General features: G+C 32.0%; 2 protein-coding genes and 1 long non-coding RNA gene across 9 annotated transcripts; 1 reads left to right on the top strand and 2 right to left on the bottom strand.

Moving 5' to 3' along the window:
* Positions 1 to 2,713: 2,713 nt before the first annotated feature.
* Positions 2,714 to 11,874, bottom strand: LOC148617248 (uncharacterized). 5 transcript variants are annotated; one of them, XM_088584777.1, is made up of 5 exons: positions 11,632 to 11,874; positions 5,576 to 5,743; positions 4,037 to 4,075; positions 3,610 to 3,759; positions 2,714 to 3,012 (listed from the first exon to the last, which is right to left on the bottom strand). In XM_088584777.1, exons 1-5 carry the CDS (start codon positions 11,840 to 11,842, stop codon positions 2,942 to 2,944), a joined length of 639 nt encoding a protein of 212 aa, XP_088440903.1. In that variant the 5' UTR covers positions 11,843 to 11,874; the 3' UTR covers positions 2,714 to 2,941. The 5 variants fall into 5 exon arrangements, with proteins under 5 accessions (XP_088440903.1, XP_088440905.1, XP_088440907.1 ...); XM_088584779.1 differs by lacking the exon at positions 11,632 to 11,874 and adding an exon at positions 6,289 to 6,315; XM_088584781.1 differs by lacking the exon at positions 11,632 to 11,874 and adding an exon at positions 6,097 to 6,230.
* LOC148617247 (uncharacterized) lies at positions 6,132 to 16,402 on the top strand. 3 transcript variants are annotated; one of them, XR_015922459.1, is made up of 5 exons: positions 6,132 to 6,250; positions 11,275 to 11,383; positions 11,641 to 11,786; positions 13,607 to 13,695; positions 14,528 to 16,402. It is a non-coding gene; the product is annotated as an uncharacterized LOC148617247 (long non-coding RNA). The 3 variants fall into 3 exon arrangements; XR_015922460.1 differs by lacking the exon at positions 6,132 to 6,250 and having other exon boundaries at positions 8,217 to 11,383; positions 11,660 to 11,786; XR_015922458.1 differs by lacking the exon at positions 6,132 to 6,250 and having other exon boundaries at positions 8,217 to 11,383.
* Positions 16,403 to 17,030: 628 nt separating this feature from the next.
* On the bottom strand, positions 17,031 to 24,538 carry LOC148617246 (uncharacterized). The gene is made up of 6 exons (XM_088584784.1): positions 24,280 to 24,538; positions 21,092 to 21,168; positions 20,233 to 20,347; positions 19,325 to 19,356; positions 18,123 to 18,200; positions 17,031 to 17,546 (listed from the first exon to the last, which is right to left on the bottom strand). Exons 1-6 carry the CDS (start codon positions 24,414 to 24,416, stop codon positions 17,467 to 17,469), a joined length of 519 nt encoding a protein of 172 aa, XP_088440910.1. The 5' UTR covers positions 24,417 to 24,538; the 3' UTR covers positions 17,031 to 17,466.
* Between the last annotated feature and the right edge of the window lie 1,094 nt (positions 24,539 to 25,632).

Here is a 25,632-nt window from a genome sequence, read left to right as displayed (position 1 = left end):
GAGTTTGTTGCTGAAATCCTACAAAATGCAAAATGTTGTAAAAGCATATTCACGTAAATAAAATGTAAAATTCAAAACCAATGAAATTGCAAAATCTTTTAACAGCAAACTATGCAAACAAAAAGAAACGACCGAAATATTGTTAAGTGATATTACTTGAGGTAGATGATACCTATTGCGCGGAGCAATGTTGTTTTGGTCATCTCGCAAAAATATACTGAAGACTTTGTTTTCTATGATCAATCATGTTCGAAATAATGTAATAAATTTTTCTTTAAATGTTTTAAAAAGAATCTTGGCATTAAAATATACATGGCAAATTTACTAACATTGCCTTTAAAAAGTATCGTTGAAGGTGGAGATAATTGGAGGTAAAATGTTCTGTAGAAATGCAATAAGAATACAATGTATTAGGATTTTTTAATACAAGGAAAAAGTTCGGTGACACTTTTCTTTAATTATGAAAGAATGTCAAATAAGTGTTTTTCAAGAAAATTTGAGAAGAACATTATATACACCTTTTATAGTAGTTTGCGAAATAGCGAAAATTCATTGCGGAATCTATATACAATATTTTTTAATCGCCTATTTTAACCTCAATATGAGAATTCATATTTGAGAAATATAAGGAAAACTTCAACAATGGAAAATTACTGATGCAAAAGAAGAGAAAAAAAAGAAACTGTGTACACCTTTTGAGTTTAATAATATCAAGACGAAAAGCCTTTTCACAATATTTTAACACATTAATGTTTTATTTCTCTTTCATAAAATTGTCATAATTGGATATTGAACAAAACAAACTTTTTTTAATGAAAACATTCTTATTACATATCATGTAATATGCAAAAGTATAAAAATGTCTCTTTTGTGTAAACATGGTTTCCTAGACGTAAATATGTCCCAAAAAAGTAACAATCTTTACAAGTTTTAGCGGCTTTTGTTAAACGACGTTTAATTATGACGTCATTGCAATGATTGCTATTTTAACCTCAATTGTCTCGTAATTGAGTTCGATATGCTATTTCATATAAGCCTTTTGAAATATGTTCATTCAAATTCATATTTGAGAAAAATAAGGAAAACTTCAACAATTGAAAATTACTGATGCAAAAGAAGAGAAAAAAAAAGAAACTGTGTACACCTTTTTGAGTTTAATAATATCAAGACGAAAAGCCTTTCCACAATATTTTAACACATTAATGTTTTATTTCTCTTTCATAAAATTGTCATAATTGGATATTGAACAAAACAAACTTTTTTTAACAAAAAAAAAAAGATAAGTGGGGAAATGAAAACACAAATCATATCTTGAAAAAAACATACATTTTCAAAAATAGGATTTTGCTTATGAATCCCGACGCTAAAGTTTGATCACCATCATTCTGAGTTTACACTGTGAATTTTGCAGTTATTGAGTTAAAAACAAATGTCAAAAAGAAAAAAAATTGCAAAAACTGCAAGTAAGAAATAAGTTTGAGCTATATTAAAAACATGAAAACCAGTAGCATTAGCTAGAGAAAATTACAAAAACAAATTCTACTCACAAGAACACAGAGATGAATTTCAAAGGATAAGAAACAATTAAGGCTCTCATTGGCCTATGTATTCATAAAATGTTAAAGATTTAATTGTGAGACTTTAATCTTTTAACAAATGAGAAAACAAATAAAACATCTGATAATTCTTGCACAAAACAGGAAAGGTTACCAAAATGCAGACATTCTGTCACCTTTTTTCACTTTCCGGTCATATTTTTGGCGGGGACACTGTATCCACACCTAGAAAGCAAATTCTGTTTTAATGAAAACATTCTTATTACATATCTTGTAATATGCAAAAGTATAAAAATGTCTCTTTTGTGTAAACATGGTTTCCTAGACGTAAATATGTCCCAAAAAAGTAACAATCTTTACAAGTTTTAGCGGCTTTTGTTAAACGACGTTTAGTTATGACGTCATTGCAATGATTTTTTTCTTATATAATATATTTTGGACTATTCATATATTTTGGGGAAATCTACATAGCCTCATACCCCTACCTTTTTTTAATTTAATATTTAGAATTCAAAATTAAAAAAAAAAACCAATATTTTACTTATGCATTTTACAATTTTCAAAAGTTTCTTTACTTAATCATATTTATAATCTGTTAATTCAACAAAATAGCATGAACATATTTTTGCAACATAAATGGTTAAACTATTGGCTTATTGAAGAAGCAAATATCAAACAACATCTGGTAAAGGCATAAGCAAAATAAAAGATAAATTAACTTAAACTGAATGTACAATCTAAGACAAAAAATTGTGCAACTGACAAAGCTCAAAACGCCATTATATGATCTGAACCACTGCTAAGCATATCGTTTTGCTAATACTTACAATGAGGGAGAAAAGATACAACTATTAAATTTAGGCTTAAAATGCATAAGGCGTTCATTTATGATATCATATGTATTTTCATTCTTTATGTCTTTCTGTATCGGTTGCACTACTCCAATCTTTTGACATCAATGCTGTGATGTTGAATTAAGTGCAGTTGAAAAAAGCATCACACTTTAAAATACAAATATCACTTATTTATCAAATATCTCTTAATAATAATTTTAGATAATTCACATTTGAAATAAATTCAGAAATTTCACTTTTGGACTTTCGCCCGCCAAAACGTCACAACACGAATATCATTCCACCGATAACAAAACAATCATATTTACCGTTGATTAAATTAACACATTTTATTTAGAAAACCCACAGCATAAACATAATGATTTATTGTTAAACATGAAAGACCAAAATATGATAATTCCAGTACGTTTGATAATTACGTGTACGTGGAAAACACGAGTGCGCTAATCGGCACTCGTTATCGAATTCCGTTATTTTCTCTTTCAAATCATTTATCCATCGTATGGAAAAAATATTTTCATATTTAATAGGTCACTTTCTCCTATTGGTCATCACTCGTCTCTCTGATTCTACCCTGTTTTCATCATTTAATATTGTATATGCTGAAATAAAAACACAGTATATTAACTTTAGATAGAAACATTTAAAGGTTGTGTGCCGTTGGTGAATTTCATATATTAGATAAAAACATACATTACATATGTATTTGTTTCATCGTTTAATAAAAATAATGATATGGTGTCCGAGTATATATATTGTACTAAATGAATTTCTAATGGTAATGCTTCTCATAAATTATTATTTATAAGCTACACTGGACTTCTCCAAACTGAACCCCGAAAAACCCAAACATGTCCTAACCCGACATCAATTCAAATTCAAATTCAAATTTAAAACGTGCATTGGAAATATGATGCAAAAACACATTTGAAATCGATTCTTCTTAGTCAGTCGATATTTGGGTTATAGAATTTTTGTCATGAGTGTATTTGAAGATCAAGGTCGTATATGTATAGAATTTCACAAATAAGTACAGTAAATAGCTATGTGTATTTAAATGATCAACTAATGACTCTAAAGGTCACATCTCGACCGAAAAATTGTTCTAAAATTACATATTTACCTTTGTGCTTTTTCCAAGTATTTTAGAATTTTATACTTATTTAATTTTGTATTTCGGCATTTTACCTATCACGTACCTAAACCACCCGAAGCAATTGCTGCAGCAACAATCAGTCCTATATTGAAACATTCCATATAGAAAGCCCATCCATAGTGCCTATCATCTGACAGTAAACGTACTGCTACGCTATTCGTGTAGATTCCTATTGACATGCTTATAAGGGCACCTGTTAAAAACATACTCCATTAAGTGCGACGTACTTGAAGACTTAAAACGAATTCATACTAATATATATTAAGTATGGTGTACAATTGAATTCATATTTGATACATATATGCAGTACTTAATAGAGATTCTTCATATTTTGTAAAAAAAAATGATTCCAAATCTTCCGAATATACCGAAAAAGATATTTTCAATATGTTTGAATATTTGTTTGAACACATATTTGTCAAATGGTCGACATTCCAATGGGAACAAACTATGCTCTTCTATTCGCTTACCTTTTCCTTCATTCTTATGAGCTTGACTTTCTATTGGATCTAATCCAAAGGAAGGAAAATCATTTAGCAAGAGTATTCAATCTCAGTTCTCGCTATATAGATAACGTATTATCGTTAAACAATCCTTATTTCGAAAATGTTATACATTGCATCTACCCCAAGGAAGTGCAGATAAAGGATACTTCAGACACTGTGAATTCAGCCTTATATCCTGACTTTCACCTAGAGATCAATGAAAAAGGAAATCTACTGACCAAACTATACGACAAACCCGATGACTTTTCCTCCCGTATTGTCAACTATCCTTTTATCTATGGCAACATCCCTTCAGCCCTTGTGTATGGAGTTTTCATATCACCACATACATATTACTAGAGCTTTTCTACACAGACTTTTAAACCGCACTAGAATTCTTACAAGTAGGCTTCTGGAACAGGGTTATGTCGCTACAAGTCATTACTACAGAAATTGTATGGTCGTTATCATGAATCGTTACAATGTGTCCATCTGCAACAAGAGAACCGATTTGTTTAACGTGTCATAGTGTTGCTTTCCTCTAACCCGGACTGGACTTTTTATGAACAGCGTGGCGGTGTTTCTAGAGGACGCGTAACCTGCCGAGCAACTGGTCTATGCTCCAAATTTTAGTGCAGTCCGGTTTGCTCATTTACTTTTAATATTTTGTACATTTAAGCTTATTTATTGTGTATTCTTTGTTGTATGTGTCTGTTTTCCATGTCTGGTCTTTGTGCCTGGATTTCGTTTTGTTTGATTGCATTTTAGTTCATTAGATTTCTTTTTTGAAAGTCAAGGTAAAACGTTTTCATATTAGATATAATACAAAATTAATGAATTCATATTAAGTATGATGTACAATTGACTTCAAATTAAATACAATATACAAGTGTTTTTTTCTTATTAGGCATGATTGTACAAATATTTTCATATCAAATACGATATACAATTTCTTTTTTTTTATATTAGATACGATGTACAGAAGTTCAGTTTTCATATTACGTACGATGTACAAATGATTTTTTTTCTAAGTAAAATGCACAAGTGATGATCGATATACAATTGAATTCATAAAGTACAAGTACGACATGCAAATGCTTTTAATATTAGGTACGGTGTACAAATATGTTCCGAGATGGAGAAGCTTTAAGATTATCTCCACTCTCAACAACTATTTTTACTATATGTTCATTGAAGTAGTATGATTAACGTTACCTAACATAATAAACAAATCAATTCATAGTATTATATATGAATAAAATCACGTTTTTATGTAGTAAGCATTGTTTCTCTTTTTTGTCTTTGTTCCTTTTTTGCTATACTGCAGATTATGATTTATTCAGTCCGGCGGGAATCAAGTCATAAGAAAGGACGATTTTAAGGTCGGAGGGACTTTTGGAAAAAAAATTATACCAAACTCGCCATACGAAACAAACGTGTTGGTATCTGGTTAGTAATTGCCTTACTGCTCTGAAAATAATGACAATTATCTAAGACTATTGTTCAAATCAAATGTAATCTTACCAGCGAGGAAGTACAAAATACAAGCAATGCCGTACAGTATCTTGAGACTCCTTACAGTTGTGTCCCCGCAGCGCATTAGATAACAGACGAATGATGCAAAGACGCACATGGAAATGCCGTTAACAATGCAAGCAACTATTAGAATTCCTCTGCAAATCGTTATCGAATCTACAAAAAACAAAACGGTGTATGTCAACTGCCACAAATGAACAAAGAATTTCAAAGCGGCAAATATTTAAAATCAAACCTGTCTAAACTTGATTCCTTTTTGAATCTTCGATTTGAAAACGTGTTCGGTTGATCAAGGTTAAAACAATTATTTATCATAAGGAAATTTAATGTGAGGTTTAGACAGTTTTTTGGATTTGGATTGGTTAATATAGTTTATTCGAATTTTCTATGTTTGGATCAGAACCAGGACTTGTTTCAATAAACGGAAATATATTGAAAGACAAAACTGTTTGAATATCCCAACAACACCTTATTTGCAGCTAATATGTGCAAAGTAAATGTAATCTTACCGACGAGGAAGTATAAGATACAAGTAATGCTCGGTTGAACATGTTATGATTTCAGTTAAACTCTGCCTACAACGGGTATTGCGTTAATTCATTTTTTTTCTGACATTTGTTATCATTTAAAAAAAGGATAGTTGAAAAACACGAGCTAAGACAGGTAAAGCAGTTGTCCATAATAATAATCATTAAACGTACCGGATCAAGACAGACATTTTTCTTGGGTTTTAAATTGCATATTTTAGTTTTAAAAATATAGTTTTAAATCAATATAATTACTTTCATTTTGAATTCACTTCCCTGGCTCATTTATACGGGCCTGTCTAATAGCTACTTTGGTTTGACTGATCGTGCATCGTTAGCCTCGAATGCAATACTCGGTACAAATTTTTGACAGGGATTAAAGATCAATTTGAAAAAAAACGGCAAATAAAGCAATGCTTGAAATAAGTCGAATGGAGAAAGAAATACGCATAGTTATACTTATATACGTCCACAAATCTGTGTGAAAACACACATGTAGAAAGTATAAAATTTAGTCTTAATTGACCTTGGTTAAGCCTTTGTGCTAACACGGCCTGCTGATGAAATTTATATTTTTTAAAAATTAAAGCATTTAAACTACGTCATTTCGAAATATTAAAAAAAATATTCGAAATTCTTAGTTCAAACAAAAAAGTTCCCACTATTTGGAACAAAAAAGTCATCAATAGGGTCCTGCTATATATATATAGTTCCTGCTTGCTGCTGAGCACCCCGAGCAAAACAATATTATTTAAAAGCATGGAGATCACCAACCCTATATGTTGTTATATCATTGGAACATGGCAATTATCTCTTATAATAATAACCAGGTGGCACCACTATTCCTGGCCCAGAATCTTTTTGTTTACAAATATATCCATGCGTTCACAAATATATACATGCGTAATTAAGATCGATTCTATCTCTGCGACAAATGATAAATATTCTAGTTGGAGGTTACCGGAAATAAAAAAACAAATTGAAATAGGTAATGAAAGACTATCGGGTAGAATTCAAAGAATTAATTGAGGGGTATGTAGAAATATAACTTGTTTCAAATTGGACATATTCGACTGATCTTCTACCAGTATTCGGTCATGGTATCATGAAAATACCGACAGTGCTAATTTTGTTAAGTACTTTAGTCGTTTCTCTTTTATCCATCGTCCAATACGACTATGGTTTGAAATAAATATCTTGACTATGACAGTAAAATAAATACTTTTCAGATGTTCGTTACATCAAGAAATCTCATACGTTAGAATTCCATGACTGGATGTCAGACTTTAAAAAAACAACCTAGAAATGCTATGATAAACATTCTAGATGGAGGTTACCAGAAATTAATGCTGATGGATTCACTAATATTGACTTTAATCCAAGATCCATCAATTTGAGAAATACACCAGGTTACTAAGAGCATTTATTTTAGAAAGGGATGCTTGAGCTTTTCTGTTATTTCAGAACTACCAATTCTTGAGATTTTGAACCAAGCTAATGCAATGGCCTGAGCTCATTATCTATAACCTGCCTACAAAAAATACCAGAAGATAATTTCTTGGAAAGAAGTTCACTCTTAAATATTTCTCAAGACAATGTTTATTCAGATGATAAAAAAAGAGAGACCAAGCAAAAAGTGAAACAAGGAAACTTGAAAGATCTAAACGACTGACATGTTCTATGTGTGGAAAAATATATTGAATGTTAAACTACTGATCGTACTGATATACTCAAACTTGCCAACTCATTAATTTCAGTTTCTCCATTGAAATCATTAACTTCGGTTTCACTAATAATGTTATCAATAGGTCAGGACTAGTTGTATCTATTGACTTTCCATATATAGCTTAGTCCCCTGGTGAAATAGTATCAAAAGACCATATTGTTTAATTGAAGGCCCGCTTTGTTTCAAAAGACAAAAAATCCACTTCCACATCTGTTCCATTTTTGAAACTTGATGAAGATAAAATAAATTTAACTAGATAGAAACAGTAATTATTTTTATCACAATCAAGGTCAACTGTTGTGCACTGGTACCCAGGAACATCAATATATGTATGATTTAAGTTACTTTATATTCTTTTTATTTTGTATGCATCTGTTTTCCATGTCTGGTCTTTGTCCCTGGATTACATTATTTTGATTACCGCTATTACCTTGGTTCCCTTGATTACTCTTTCTAACATAAATAAAAATGATCTCCATACCGGTGTATTTCTTGAAATCAACAAATCTTAGGAGATCATAGTTGTTTATCTACTCTAATAAACAAATAAGCACAACATTTGTTTGTTCATTCGGCACCTCTATGTACTATACAGATTTTAGCATTGCACAGAATGTTATATGAGAAGAGATCTTTGTTTAAATACTGTACATATGATTGATTAGAATTGTATATGTTTTCCTAAGACCAATGATCTTCTCAATATGGACACGTTTGCCGGAGACTTTTCTATCCTTGAATAAAGTTTTACTGTAAATGCAGGTTTTTTTCTTAAAAAAAGTTAGAATATTCACAGCAACATCCATCCTGGTGAACAAGTTCTGCATATCAAATCCTTTGTCAGCTGTAACACTGTTACCAGGATCAAATTGTCCTACTGTTACCTCTTTCAACTTCATGCCGATCACCGAATGCACCCGAGACGTAACTGACTAATCCACCTGGTGTAGAGCTTACAAGAATCTTAAGTAGTAGGCTTTGTTTCTTTATAAATATTGTTGTAGGAGGAAATGGTTGCATGTTGTGTTCTTGATGCTTTTGATTTTCTTATAGGGTATTTTACTCCATATAAAATTGTTGATGGAAATTTTGCTTTAAAATCTATTAGCTTAATATTTCACTAAGTCGTATGATGACCAAGTGTAAAATTCTCTCCATCAATTTGACATAATTGACTTCTTAATTGTTGATGTTTAACGCCAAAGCAGCAATGTTTCTGCTATATCCGGGGGATGAACATAAAATGAATGATAAAATAAACATGACATCAATCTAAACTGAAAAATGTAAACATTACATTTTTCCAAACAAGGGCGCCACTATGGTTTGTGGTCAGGTTGTCCGTGTGAGGGCTTGACTACCCCAGGTTTACTCCATTCCACCACCTGGGGCACACAATTCAGAAAGAGCGCCTAAGCCCCCGGCCACGGTTCTGAACTCTATTTAGTCTCCTTTTACGACAAGCTTATCGCTACTGCTGGCTTTTTCCTTTGCTTTTGACAATCGGACCTGTACTGGGCATTATGGCATGAAGGAAATCCATGTGTAAACAATGTTTTTAACAGTTGCTTAGAGACCGAAAAAAAAAACAAGATCATAGTTTGGTGAGTATCGTCTTAACTTCATCAGTCATAAATAACTTTTTTCAGAGATACACTGTCATCTTATAATATACATATATACATATATATATATACGTCTCAGAATGTGACGACTCTATTCGATACGCTGCTCCACCGGATCAAATTGATACAGGGAAGGTAACGTAAACTTATAGAAGGGTCTGAAAAATTCCCAACGATGTTAAAACTGTCAAATTTGCGATGCAAATTTTTGGTCGTTCCCTCCGCTGGACTCGAACTCGTACCGCTATGACATCTATGGCAACACCGCCTGCACTAAGTCCAGCGCCCTAGACCACTTGGCCAGCTAGGATATATAAATATATTTCTTTCGCTGGCCTGGTCATTCCTCCTCGTAGGATTAATCTAGGGCTGTAACTTAGTACACGATGTATGGTAGTACGGGACAGTTCATCTAGGTGTTATTATGTAGGATAGAGGATCAAATTAATGATGCATGTCACAACAAATCAATATTATGCAAACGTCTCAGAATGTGACGACTCTATTCACTACACTGCTCCATCGGATCAAATTGATACAGGGAAAATATGTAAACGTATAGAAAGGTATGAAAAATTCCCAACGATGTTAGAACTGTCAAATTTGCGATGCAAATTTTTGGTCGTTAGCTGAGTGGTCTAGGGCGCTGGACTATGTGCAGGCGGTGTTGTCATAGATGTCACAGCGGTATATGCTGGACGTAGTGATACGATACAAATAAAAAAATAGAATCTGATTCCAATCTTGTATAATATTGCATGACAATATCGACTTTAAAGAAAAATATCTACATCATACAAAGGGGTAAAAGGGGTCTGTGTACTCATTTTGTTTAAAATGATGTGGTCTATTCAGGTTCAACAGTATGAATAATTTCTTCAGATGTTACAATGCTCGGCTAAATATAGATATGACAATTGTGCATGTATTTAAATAAACTGTTGCATTTTAACTCATAGCACTTTTTTCTTTCCCCTGATATTCATTAACATTAACCCACGATCACCTTATGATTCAGGAATGGAGTACATAGTAGGCATTGTAATAGAGAACTCAAGGGAACCAAGGCTGTAGCGGTAATCAAAAGAATGTAATCCAGGGACAAAGACCAGACATGAAAAACAGACTACACAACAAAGAACATAAAGTAACTAAAATCATGCATACAAAGTAACAAAAGCAAATGAGCAACCCGGACTCCAATAAAAACTCTAATAACACGATCGATCATTTTCACACGTAACCCTATTTTTAACTTTAAAAGATATTCATCCCTTATTGAATACGAGTGACATAAACACATTTTTTTATTAACAATAATTTGCATTTACTATGAAGAGTCTCCCGTTTGTAGTCATTTTAGGTAAAATGGGTCTTACAATTAACAGCATTTTCGGGGGGCGTCCTTGTCAAAAAATGAGCGTTGTTAAGTCTAAGCTGCGTATCGCATTGATCCAACTTTTACGACGTTCTTGGGTGCTTGAGCATGCACACCTCTAAAATGACAACCAGGAACTACGCAACAAGTGGAAGTACTGTAATTTATTTTTTTGTTTTGTTTTTGTTTTTGTTTTGTTTTGTTTTGTTTTTTTGTTTTTTTATTTTTGTTTTTCGTTATTTTTCTGATATCTCATTGTTTACTTGAAAATGAAAGCGAAAATGGACCCGGCCACGACCGTGCCACCTGGACAGGAACGATAATTTATAATAATCATAAAAGTTAGAAGTAATTGTTATTTAATCAAACACATTCCAATGTAATCTTCCATACGTCTGAGAACCGTAATTTACCGTATGATCAATTTTTAGTAACAACAGCCATATTTGACAATCGATCAAGAAAAGATTTTTGAAAAATTGTTACCGATGACGACGGACGCCAACTGATGGCAACTGCTCACGTGTCCCTTTCGACCAGGTGAGCTAAATTATATAATAAGCGATCCATTCATAACATATTTATTAATTTTGTCCATATTTGACAACTTTGCTCCTACGACTTATACGTTTTATAATATTTCAAGAATTTAAACGGAATATTTGTTTTTAAAATTTCAGATCATAAAATTATCACTTTTGTTCATAAGCAATAGAATGTAGATACATGTATGAGTTATTTGCATATAGGATAAATCAACCAAGTATTAAAGAAACTTAAACTCTTACCTTTTTCAGAAGGCAATTTTTCTTCTAGATTTTGACATGTTTCTGGAGAACTCACGCTGAAATTACAATATTTCATCAATCCACACTTGAAATCCCCATTAAGCAGCCAATTACTTGAAGCCAGAGGAACAACGGCACAGATTTCTATAATAACAGTAAGTATTGTTAAAAAAAAGCTTACAAGGAGACGTTTGGCCATGTTCCCGATCATTTAGTACAATCTAAAGTTTTTACCGTAAGGCATTACTTCACCACTCATTATCTGTAGTAATGGGAATGAACCAATATATATATTTATATTACATGTATGACGCCAGGTTTTTAAAGTATGTTATTCATTCTGTCCGACAAGTGTAATTTGAACAAGAAAACTACTGATTAAAAGGATCTGGGCTAAAGAGAAAAGAAAAGTTAAAGCCGATCAAAGAAAAATAATTTTTAAATTTGTCCCCGACCATTTCGACAAAATTCATCGATAAACAAAACCCTAACCTTATTCATTTGTCGTTTTCTCAAAACCGATTTCACTATACTTTTAACTTTCGCGATGAACTAATTTTCGCTATTTTTGCGGAAAACAGAAAAAGCACAAAATTAGTACCCGGCATTATTTGTTGACACTATTCAACGCAAATCATTTTTTGAAGCCGCGAAAGTTGATACCCGCGAATATGTTTACGAGCCATAATCCGTCAGAAAAGCAACGGAGAAAATTATTACGTTTACAGTATATCTTTCCTAACAATTCAGGGTTTATTAGCAAATCATGCTTAGAATTTATACCAGCTTTTAAAAGGTAAACTGAAGTTTTGACAATACACAAAAAAGAAGAATCAAGAGTTATTTCCCAAAGAGGAACTTTGGAAAGCCATGCCTTGTTTTTATATATAAACATATGTATATATACTATTGATCAATTTGTCCACATTAACTTGAACAAAAAGTCTATTACGAGTTTTCTACACGACAATAATACAATCATTACTTGTTTAAGAGTTCCCTTTGAATTCCCATTTCATATGAACAAAACATATTTGTTTTAGTACGGTTCAAATCATGCAGTACGTAAATTTATGTATATATTGTTTGGCAAGTCGTCTTACCAGTTATTATACTTTGTATAATTAATCACTTTTAATTTCTATTAAAATGTGTAGTTAAGATAATGTAGGTTATAAATGTTAAAAAAAATCTATATGTATGTAATCTTCACATTATATGCCTATCAGTTTTGTCGAATTTTCCCCTTTGATTAATGCATGTTGTACCGTTCCGTGACATTGTTTGTTTAGAAGTTGATAAATGAATAAATTGCAACACTGCCAATTTGTATTTGCATTTTGTGATAATTTTAGATTATAACTTTTTTGTTATTTGTTTTGTTTTGTTTTGTTTTTTTTCTGTAGCGGCCCGCGTATCAACACGGAACTTCAATATCTAGACGATATGGAGAAAGAGTTGAAGCAAGGGGCAATATGTCCAATTCAATATCATAATCTTTATCATCTTTAGATCATTAAATTGTAGAAAACAATGTAATTTCTAAATTTATAAACAAATTCTTTGATTTAATTGTAATAAGAGCATTACTTCCTTTGCGATAGATGACTGATAGTCATGGCGTTGCCGTTGACGACGGGCCAATACTCACTAACCAACAGTGCTGATATTAGCTTGCAATTTCAAGCGTTATTAATGGAGCAAAATTGTCCATATCCAAACATGTAATATATCAATTTAACCATCTGACCTCCTACTCTAAGAGTTTATAACATAATGGAATCACCTGTCCGTTCGTTTGTCAGAATTATCATGGCTCCAATAAATGGATCGATTTCAATTTTTTGCCTACATGTGCCTTCTGCTACATGTACTTTCCATTTTTTGGACGTTTTCTGCTACATGTACTTGTAATTTCCTTTTGCGGGTCACCTTTATTGCATTTGTACATCATTGCACTTAAATGTTTTTAAAGAGAAACCAAAACACTCCGTATGTCAACGAAATAAGAGCGGCTTCGCTATAGGAAACAGGTCAAAAGATAAGCGATGAAACATTTTCTAGGTATGTATCTATCAAAATTTTATTTAATACATCTGGTAATGAAATTAATGTCAAAAATAAAAGTCTGTTTCCAACGCTACAAAAAAATCTAAGGAAAGAGTAAACAAGGGAACCACGATTCTAGCGGAAATCAAAAGAATGCAATCCTGGGACAAAGACCAGACATGGAAAACACAGCAAAGAACATAAAGAAACTAACACCACAAAGAACATAAAGAAACTAAAATAATACATACAAATTAACAAAAGCAAATGAGCAACTGAGACTTCACTAAAAACTGGGACCATGGACCATGCTCACCGGTAGAGTACAACAAATTATATTTATTAAACTGCCTCATTGACGCTTCTCAACGCTTATTCATTTGGTTCTTAAAATACAGTACAAGACTGTTGTCGCAGTGTTTTAAGAAGAAAAAAACATTGATTTATTTGTTGTCCGAAAAGCATTGACAATAATAATAATGCATTATACTGCAGTTTATATGACTTCTATAATATAAATTTAATAGCGTTCTGCTATGTGCTTTTATAAGAGCGGCTTACTCAAATGTTTTGAGGTATATTCTTTACAACCCAGAACACAAAAAATTTTTATATAAAGTGCAAAATTAGTCAATATCAAAATTATATTGTTTTTTGTTTGGGTTTTTTTTTTGAAATCAAATTTGAATCACATATGTATTAATCCTTTATGAAATCAGCCTGTGCAAATATGTTAATCATTTGTTGTAAGCAGAAACAGTTAAATGTGCTTGTCTAAATCACGTTATGTGATGATGTTGAATGTAAGCATTGTAGAAAAATGTGAATAAAAATACATTTTTTATAGTATTCAGAGAAAGCGTTATCAGAAACAGAAGCAAATGAGCAACCTGAACGTCACTGATAACGGTGGCATGGACCAAGTGTACAGGTATAGAAAAATCCGCCGAATTACACATTAAATCTCACTTCCGTGGTGGAGGAAAATCTGTTTTCAAGGTGAAGATGGATACACCATAACGATCATAGAGTTCATGGCGACCAAACCTCTGCAGTAATGAGTTTCCATAAGCCTAATTGTACGAAGTCTGGCAGGTCACAAAAGAGTTTCGGCAAGCTTTGACAAACTTCCGGGATATACAAAAAATAACGTCATACGCACATGCTGACGGATTGTTGCCATAGATGAAAGGAATTAAACAATACGGAATGAAAAGTCATCACGTTTGTGGTATAGTACGGTCATGAGTTTTCCGTTTTCCTCGATCTTTAAGTGTTGGTCTAGATATGAGGCTGACTTCATAAGGAAAATGTCAAATTCGACACCCTCTTGGGTCTGATCACTCATTGTTCATACTTTTGGAGAGTTGATGAAGGGTTTGGACGAGAGACGTGAGAAAAAACGGTGTGTAGCTAATGTTTGTTTGTTTTTTAGAATGTCTTTATTTATTTATTATTTTAAAAAAAATGTTTGTTTGGGTTTGATCTGATATTGCGTTTGATATTTATCTTCTGTTACAAGGCGGGGTATTATTTTATTGTTATCATAGTGCTCAGATTTTTTTAACAAATGATCGTCGAGTTCAAAAGCCATATCACTACCTTTTGTCGAAACAGAAAACTATAGGTTCGTTTGACATATTATACCTCCGGGGAGTCGTTTGCAGAAATCTCGTAATGAATTTAACAATTTCACACGACATTGTCTAAGTACGTGATGTGACTAATGTGCATCCATATATGTATTGACTATGATTGTATGTTTTCGTATGAAATGTTATCTAATATTCGTGTAATGATACTTGTCCAGTCCTCGTAAATACAGTATGCAATTGAAATAAACAAACCATTTGCGCTATCAGAAGGAATTGAACCTTTGTATTCAAATAATGATTAAACGAAAGATGTCTATTTGCTAATTGAGTTATGCAATATAATTTGAGGAAAGTGCAGCTTGTAACAGGATGACGAAAAATTAATTGTGATATTTCTTTGAAATATTATGCTATTTTGAACTTGTATTTCAAAATTGAAATGAGTAATCAGTTTTATTGACGAAAATAGACATGTCTGTAAGCCCGGATTTTCATAGCGACCTTCACAATCCTGGTGGTGAGTCATTATTTATTAAGTCATTTGTAATTCATTCAAATTCGTTGTTCCTGGAAGTTACAACTATATTTAGTACTCTGGTGTTTTGGGCTGAAACAAGGAAGAGTTAATCATATTGCACAAAGAAAACGAAAATAAAAGTATCTCAAATGCATTGACTAAGTCTCTGGAATACATTCTTTTGATTACCGCTATAACCTTGGTCCCCTTGATTACTAATAAGAGCCATGATATGACAAGACTTTTATCTATATATGCGAGCATTGTGAACTTTACCACTTTAAGTTTGAATTGACCCTTACTAGAAGCTCCTTCCAAGAATATTAAAATTTAAGTGGTCTGATCTTTTGTTCAAAGTTATATTTCCACCATTCACAACATATAAAGCGCAGCTTCTGGAAATATAACAGAAGTTGGCGGGATGGGTTTTCATATAATTTCTGAAGTAAACAAATGAACACATCTTTTGTCCAACAGGTAATGATAGTGTTTGTTATCTTAGAAAAGATTTTGATAAAATGATCAAAGCTTTGTTTTTCCGTTAGAATATGTTGTTAAAACATAACATTCTTCCTTTTCATATTATGAAACTTCTAGGGAAATACATAAGCATGTGACAAACATATGAAGAGTATTTTATGTTGCTGTTGATTTCTTATTCTTACTCTTATCAATATGACCTGCGATAATAAATTAATAGATTCTTGATAACTACAGAAAGCAATAAGCATATTTTGTTTGTAGAACATAAGTCGATAACCTTGCTCTGTTTGATTTGTTGCCAATCAAAACATTTACCACTGTACTAATTTTTGTCATTTGATTAACAGGGTTTACTCGATCATTTTATCTCCACTTATTTCAGAAACCCCAATGTAACTACTTCAAGACTAACCTGAGGCTTCCGGTACTTTCTATGACTAAAAGTGTTTATCGTTACGAGGACAGCATTATCTATCAAATAAGATATAAATATTCTCAATCGCCTTTTGCCTGATTCCTTACCCCCATTCATTACGCTACTTTAGATTTAATGTTGTATTTAGCATTCAAATATATTAGTATAGTGATTATTATATCGTTTATTATCATATCCAATTAAACGGTTTAAACATGGCTTGTACTTTACATCCTTTTACGTCCTCAATCCTTGAGCTAACATCTTCATCCCGGTGATGGTGTCGTCCCTTTGACATATACTCCATACCAATTCTCGTTGTAAGATCATAAACATACAACAAACAATGAACACAATAATGTTAGCCATTAGGCCTTTGACTCTCTGTTGGCGGCATGGACTTCTGCTGTTACTTCTATTTCGTTGCTTTGAGTTCTTTGAAGAGTATAGTAATCAGATGAGGAGTTTGATATGATCGTGCCGTGCTTTCTTTTGTCATAAACTGGGGTTCGACTTTTCCATTCTGACTGCAACGGTTGATATGGATTTAAATAGACCTCTGACTTAGTTGGTATACTATACAAAATGTTGTTTAAGTTTTTCCCTGGGTCTAGAATGTTTGGCAATGATATTGACTACCTCCGAATATTTGTTGCCATGTCTGCTTCTCTTATTGAAGCATAATGATTATATAAATTGGCTTCCTCACTACATTGCGTGGTTTGTTGTGTTGGGTGTTCAGAAATCGACTTGATTTGCTTCCTCTTGACAACTGTTCAAATTGCTGTAAGCCCTAAGGCAATAGTCACAATTGACAATCCAATAAGCGATCCATACGAAATAATTAAGATATTACCTGGAAATAAGAACACAAAATGAAAAAGGGTGATCAGTGGTATTTAAATTAAAGAAACACTAAATTGTGTAAAATCCTTTTAAAACTAATTTTACCTTTAAAAGTCGCCTCGAGCAAAGAAGAGCAATGTTTAATTTACAGAACGAAAAGCAATGTACGGCCGGTAGTGATATGTTTTCATCTTAAACTTGCACATAAAATATTTTGATTGTTTTTACGTTTATTGGCAATTAATGCACAAATGTCAAAGTTTTAAGTCACAATCATTTAATCTTTTCTAGGAACGTCTTTCCTTATGAGACGAGAAATCTTAAAATGACTAAAACTGCCATTTAAATTATTTAACATCATATTTGAAATAGTAATGCTCAATACTAGACCAAGATAACGGACACAAAATGCGTCAATTGCTGTTGAGGTACTCATATGGGGTCAAACCCTAGTTAAAGCGGATGAGGGAAACTACAATCATATGAACACACCATGTAAACCCAATCTTAGATTAAAATATCTAAAAATAGCGGCAAGGTGAAAATACTGCAAAAAATATAAGCTTTTCTATTTTGTGTTTGTTACCTAATGATTTAATGGAATTGGTTACACCCATAACTTCAGTGCTGCTAAATTCAATGTATTCATGTACTGTTGTTGTAACTGTAAAATAAAATATTATATAATAGAGACAGAAAAGATTTTCCGAATGTTCCCTGTGTAAAATGTTCGATAATTCACATTGTAAAATAAATTCGATAATTTCACCCTCGAACTTTCTGCCGCCAAAACGTCACAACACGAAAATCAATCCATCTTTCACAAAATCTAAAAATTATGACGACAATATCAACAAATAATGGAGAAAATCTTTGTAATAAATAGGTTAATCAATTGGTTATCAAGAATTAAAAAATATATAATCATGATAATCAGTCGTATCAAGAGCGAATAAAGATTTAACTTGTGCGCGGAACAAGTTCCGCACAGTCGTTAAATCGGGGCTTTCTACAGCATTCGTTATCATATTTTGGTTATTCACTGATTCCGTTTAATCATACTATTATTCATTTTGAGATAATGACATGATGATTTTTATTATATGCTGAAAATGAAGTCTAGGCAATATGTTTTGATTTAAAGTTCGATTCTTAATTACTTAATTTGATTAAAAGTGTGTTCCAATATAGTTATAAAAAGAATTCACCTAAAGACAGTCAACCAGAACAACAACACTTGGGTAAATGAAATATCCGAAACTGTCATAAACAATGGCGTAAGCTATTTTGGTTTTTCTACAACCAATTATGCAATAATAAATCATTTTCATTTGACAGCTCATGTCTAAGCGCACATATTACTGAATTTGGAATTATATTACCAATGAGTTTTTCGTAATTAAACCGCTAAATGGAAAATTCAGCCGTTCTTAGAACAAAAACACGGTGATATGCGTATGCCAAATTTTACTCTTGATTAGCTAGTGGGAGGAAAATGTCATTTTTAGCATTTGCAGAAACCATAGAACTACACTTAGACATTGGTTTTTTTTTGTAGTACTGTTTGGTATAAGTTTTTTCACCGAGAACCCGAGAACAGACAGAACAGATAGGTCATTTATAGCTTTATATATGCATTGGCTAGGTGAGTACGAAGAGTTGTCATATTGTGAGATGAAAGTTAATTGTTTATATAATCTTTTGTACGAAATTTATCAAATTTTATTCTGGGTTCCGTTAGCGTGAACGGATGGAAAGACATTTAAGATAAGGGAAATATGTTATTACCTGTAATGCAACTTCCATCAACTGGATTACACCTGTAAATGTTAATACCAAGATGCAGTTCCGCTATCCTCTAATTGATCTATTCAGACATTGTATTGCATTCTAGGATTGTTTTTGTTCATGACGTATCTCATTGGTCAAAACGTACTTTACGATGACGCCGCGCAAACGAAACAATGTTTACGAGGACGGAGGTAAATTTCTGAATTGTAATAAAGTTTTATTTTGCAGTGTTTATTAAATTTACCTCGATCAAATAGCTAGTACAAAGAACTTTCCATGTTCAATGGAAAAAGGTTAATAGAACGTTGAAAAAATACAAAACTGATATAACTGAAAGACTAAAGGAACTCTGAGCCTTACATCTAAACGAAAAAACATTAAGTACTATAATGTAGTATTGTATAGTTTATTTTCAACAGTGTTTCTTTCTATTCATTCGATTATATTTTTTGACACTAATTTCGCGATCCGATTAATAATACTTTTGTTTCAATTTCAACATGTTCAAGAACTGTGTCAACCATCAATGACATTTTACTTGTAAAATTGGCTCAAGTTTTCACTTAATTATGTAATTAGTTGTGTTCATCCCATTTAATACCCTACACAACTCAGTTTATGTAAAAAAAAACCACTATTTTGTTTTGTTCCTGGTGTGTGGTCAGGACTCGATGATCTGAAACCAATTAGATTTGCTGGTTGGTATCTTTTAGACAATTTACGTTGTAGAAATCTTAACAAGATTTCCCTTATTTGAAATATGCCCCATTTATACAACATGTCTTACAAATGGTGACATATTTCATATGGAGAACCCCCTATTTATCTGCTTTATCGCTTCGAGCAGATAAAACCACATTAAATTTGCAAAATATACAATGAAAGCCTATTGACAGAATACGAACTCATTAGAAGAACAGGTATTATCACACTTCCAAGCACAAGCTACACCATAATACCCTTTGTCACAGTCACGACATGTATTGTCACCTTGCTTGCTTGTGGTTCCATTTGAGCATCCTAGAACAGATTTTTTTATCTAATGATAATTCATTAATATGGATCATTTATTTTATAAAAAAGCATTAATTATAAATATATTTTAATGTTTGAAATTCTTTCATTTAATGTAAATTGTTGCGAGGATATATTTTAAGGAAAATAAGGGGAAACGGGATTGAAACATTAATATTCAAAAACAACTCATGGACACAACAATAATTACATAGCATGAACATGTATAGAATCAAAGTAAACGAGGAACCAACCCTAAATCCGCTAAAAAACTTGGAGCATGGACCAGTTGCACCGGAAAAGCAAACGTTCTCTTCTTTTGATTAATCGCATGGCCTTAATTCATGTATTCATTGTGGGGGGGGGGCACATAAACGATTACTAATACCTTTCTTTTACTACAGAGTAACAAAAAATAAATATGTTAATAAAAAAGTATTTTAAAAGTGTCTTTAAGTGATGTACAGTGAAACCTGTCTAACTGGAACCCCAAATAAACCGAAACCCAGGCTAAACCAGACTGGTATGGCAGTTCTCCCCTTAAATATCGATACAATTTAAACCTGTATAAACCATACATCCATCAAGATCGAACAAGTCTGTAGTCCTAAAAGCGTTCGGTTTACAAATTATTCTTGTAATTATCTCTCTTTTTTCACAGCAAAGGAAAAACCATTAAGTGTATATGAATATGGTGCATCTGAGCTCATTAGAAAACTATATTTTAATACAGTGTGCTGGTTGACTTACTTTTGCAATACGTGGAATTAAACATGTAGAAGTTTGCACAACATTCAAATTCACGAATATTTGGACTGCTGCTCTTGCTGAAAACAAAAGATCATTTTTTTTTACACTTTTACACTAAGGAAATGCATATTCTTTTGCACAAAAAAAATATTATTATAACCTTAACAACCCAAAATCATGAATCTTATAAATTATGAAACTATTGCCCGTAAAAATATGATGATCATTTACACTTTTAATTTGTCGTAGAATATCACTGTTTATGTGGAAACTTACCATATCATTATGGGCTAATATGATGTGATTTCCAAGATATAAATAATATTGTAAATTAGACAGATAACGAAATCCTGAGTGTATACAGTAATTCTATGTAAACTAAACACCTAATAAACCGAAACCCAGTCTAAACCAAATTGGTATGGCACTTCCTTTTTTAAATTACTATAACAAAGTCAAACGTGCCCAAATCGAACAGCTTCATTTTCAAAAGGAAGCGGTTTAGAAATGTATCAAAGTATTTTGTCGACCTTCATTGAATAATAATAATATGACATGAAAACGTGCGACGTAAACATGGAAAACAGGCTCAAATAAAGGTTCCATTTAATATCTTGTTATGTAGTAATAATAGACTTTGCTTCCATCCAAGAATAATAAATGTTTTTGTGTATAACAATTGTGTCAGGCGAATACTTTAGATATTGAAATGATAAAAGATAAAGCTACTTTACCCCTAAAAAAGGAAAACACCCTAACATGTCTAACCCGTCATCGATCGTTTATAGTTTCACTAATACATTAAGGTTCAATCTGACAAATTTGAAACATCTTAATTCCTTACACAGATATTTCAAATAGTGATTCACAAGCATTGTTTACACTTTTTAAACTTTGAAACGATTTTTATTTTCTCTCTTAGTCTTGCAAATGGCGTACAATGATATTTTATACATATTTGTTTTAATCACTTATAACATCATATTATTATGTCTTAATACCTTATTGAAAGTTATTTAACGTATTTGGCTTGAATACATTAACAATATCACAAAAAAAATATAATTATCAAGGTTATTGAACCCTTCACTCACAAAACATGTAAACGTTAGTTAAAGTATGATGAACGGTCCGTTTATACTCATCGATTTACTTTCAAAAGCAGTGAAAATATATAAATGAATGTATCCATTATCCTTGAGACCTATTTAGTGAAATTTATATTGCAAATGGCGGCTTCCAACCGACACACGATAGACATGATTGAAAATTTCAAAATTCGAAAGGATATTACTGTCAAATAAATTTTGTTTTCAATTGTTCCGTATAAACGAATTCGAATCGTTTCGTATTACTAATCTAGCTGCATGTCTCTTGTCGAAGCGATGACAGTCATGGTTGCGTATGATACAAATGTAGCTGCAATATGTACATAGAAAAAAACTGTTGGAAAAAAGTGTTAGCGCGAAGCTGTATAAGATGGAAAATTAATTATATTGTACGTCAAAGACATGTGCTTGTTTTATTTTTCGAGGAAATCAATGCAAAGCATGCAGTGGTCATGGATGGTATATGGCAAATTATTTTTTAAAACAAATATTTACTCAGTTCATATCACAAATGCAGCATCTATCGAAGGAGAAATGAATTAGATAGAAAGCATTGGAATCAATTAATAAAATTAAAGATAACTCTTTACTTTAAGCAAAATTTTGTTGCATTGTTAGTGTATTTTAAAGTCAATTTCTGAGCCACCATTTGTCGATTTAAAAGAAACTTTATACATTTGACATACATATAATATGAACATTGCATAAGAACACAAATTTCAATTTAGTAAAATTTACCTTGTGCCAAAGATATCTAAAGACCTGTATGATTTTTACATGGTTAGCCTCTTAGTTATTATTGAATCACTACTTTGCATTCTAAGTAGTTTTTTTTTCTTTTAATTTATCAAATTTCGTTTAAAATTTTTTTCTATATACAACATATATTACTATACAAAATAAATCATGTTTTGTTTCTAGTTATGACAAAAATGCATCTAAAATGGAAATATTTGGGAAGGTTTCAAATACATGTAATTATGTAGTACGTATGTACGAGCAATAGCGTCATTATTATGGTGATTCCAATTAAAGTTGTATATTTTACCATCGTTTCCGCGAATAACATATGCACATGTATGGGAAGTATATTCATTAAATCACATGATAGTTTAACTCTTAGTTAGTTAACAACCACAAAGAGGTTATAATTGAATAAATATTTCTAAATATCGTTTGTTAATACTCTTTATGTTTGAGTAAATAATATATAACATATATACTCAATACTTGGTTTTTACAAGGCACTGTATATACTTTTGTGGCTGTGTTTGATAACTGAAACATATTTTTTCTCAAATGTCGGTACAAGGCTGCTACCGATCTTATAAATTACGGGAATCTTACAATGTTTGGAAATAGAAAGATTTTTGTTGACGTTATCCGATTGTCAAACGACGTATGATTGAATTTTGTCCGATAATTTCGGCAGGTCTATCTGCAACATATAGTAAGAGAAGAGACAAATGTATATCGCTATATGGATCTTAAAAACCTACTGATGAACTTTTTCTCCGTCGAAGTGTTTATCTCAGATAGACACAGAAAAGGTTTTCATTTCACTTCTTGAAAAAATCCTGACGAGAGCCAGGAATGTTAATGAATAACAATATTATCCTTTTGATAGACATGAATTTTTTTAAAAACGACCGCTCAGTGATTACTTAATCCTGATGACCACAATTAATTCACTTATGGTACAAAACAAACGAGCAACTTTTACAATTGTGTTCAAAATATTGATACACTACAAGCAAGTAATATTTTTAAATGTTTCTTAATGCAATTTAAAAACGTTTTTATATGAAAGACGAAATTAAAAAAAATACAAAACGTTTAGACCTTTTTCAAATAGGACAATTATTGTTATACTTATATTGCATATAGCAATATGTGCTTAATAATCTAAGACCTAGAACTGGTTACTATAGAGCATGAAGAAACACAAATCATTAAATGCTAAAATAAAGATTGAATTTCTAACTGCCTTGTATTTTTCTACTGATATCGAAAACAAATTACGTAAAATATTTAGGGCGCGTGTAGTGGTTATAATAAAGCACTAAACCGATACAATACCATATCCCATTATTGTCTTTGGTTGTTTCAATGGCAAGGATCCTAACAGAACAAACAAATGCTGATAACATTGATATCATCAGTAAAACATTTATGTAGGTATCGAAGTCTTCTTTAAAATATAATAAAAAGAGCATATCATTAAATACGTCGTCGCAATTCCACTAGTCGAATTACTGAAAGGTTGACGTTTATTGAAAATATATATCAATGTCAACTAGTCCTAATATTTTATTTATAACCATGGTAATTTAACAAAGTTTTCCTTATTTAATTACCTCTTAAATGATTGGTAATTGGCATTGCTAACATATAAGGAAATATACAAAGTAACGATTTAACACGGAAAACATTGATTTGAATAAATCATCAGAGCATATATATATACAACGTCTCAGAATGTGACAACTCTATTCGCTACACTGCTCCATCGGATCAAATTGATACAGGGAATATATGTAAACGTATAGAAAAGTCTGAAAAATTCCCAACGATGTTAGAACTGTCAAATTTGCGATGCCATTTTTTTTGTCGTTTCCTCCGCGGGGACTCGAACTCGTACCGCTGTGACATCTATGGCAACACCGCCTACACAAAGTCCAGCGCCCTAGACCACTCGGCCAGCTAGGCTATATAAAAATATAGCTTTCGCTAGCCGGGTCATTCCTTCTCGTAGGATTAATATAGGGCTGTAACTTAGTACACATGTAGATGTATGGTAGTACGGGACAGTTCATCTAGGTGTTATTATGTGGTCAAGTGCGCTGGACTTAGTGCAGACGGTGTTGCCATAGATGTCTCAGCGGTACGAGTTCGAGTCCCGCGGAGGGAACGACCAAAAATTTGCTTGGCACATTTTTCAGTTCTGATATCGTTGGGAATTTTTCAGACCCTTCTACAAGTTTACGTTATCTTCCCTGTATCCGATAGAGTCGTCACATTCGTCATATATATATATATATATATATATATATATATATATATATATATATATATATATATATATATTCTCTCCTTGCTGGAAGAATTGTAATGCTATTGTTGGCCAAACTAATTTTGTTGTTCTGATAGCTATTTGTTTAATCAAGCTTTTAGGCCAAGCCTTGCGTAAATATTTATAAGTTGATACCGTATAGCGCGAAGTTCCAGTTTTTGTCAGATATGCAAAAATAAAAAAATCGCCAAATTTATGTCCGGATATGTCAACATATAAGGTGAAATTGCATCAAAATTGACAATTTTGGATGGAAAATTTGTTTTTGTTTTGGTTAAGTTTCAATTACATGTTTGAATGAAAAAATTGAGATGTAAATGGTCCTGCCGTTCGTGTTAAATCTTTAAAGAGGCGAGCTG

This window comes from Perna viridis, chromosome 5 (assembly GCF_037379345.1).
Source record: "Perna viridis isolate PV_CMFRI_1.1 ecotype Kerala chromosome 5, ASM3737934v1, whole genome shotgun sequence".
Taxonomy (NCBI): Eukaryota; Metazoa; Mollusca; class Bivalvia; order Mytilida; family Mytilidae; genus Perna; species Perna viridis.
Note: the sequence above shows the minus strand (reverse complement) of the source record. Positions and strands in the feature narration are given on the sequence as shown.

Excerpts from the sequence above, each read along its gene's own strand:
- LOC148617248 (XM_088584777.1), bottom strand. The coding sequence starts at position 11,842 with ATGATCGGGAACATGGCCAAACGTCTCCTTGTAAGCTTTTTTTTAACA. Across the intron at positions 5,744-11,631 it reads AAAATTGCCTTCTGAAAAAG|ATTCGATAACGATTTGCAGA; the intron begins GTAAGAGTTTAA and ends TGTTTTTTGTAG. Across the intron at positions 4,076-5,575 it reads TATTTTGTACTTCCTCGCTG|ATCCAATAGAAAGTCAAGCT; the intron begins GTAAGATTACAT and ends CCTTTGGATTAG.
- LOC148617246 (XM_088584784.1), bottom strand. The coding sequence starts at position 24,416 with ATGCTCTTTTTATTATATTTTAAAGAAGACTTCGATACCTACATAAAT. Across the intron at positions 19,357-20,232 it reads AATACCTGTTCTTCTAATGA|GTGTAATCCAGTTGATGGAA; the intron begins GTTCGTATTCTG and ends TAACATTTACAG. Across the intron at positions 17,547-18,122 it reads CAATTCCATTAAATCATTAG|GTAATATCTTAATTATTTCG; the intron begins GTAACAAACACA and ends TCTTATTTCCAG.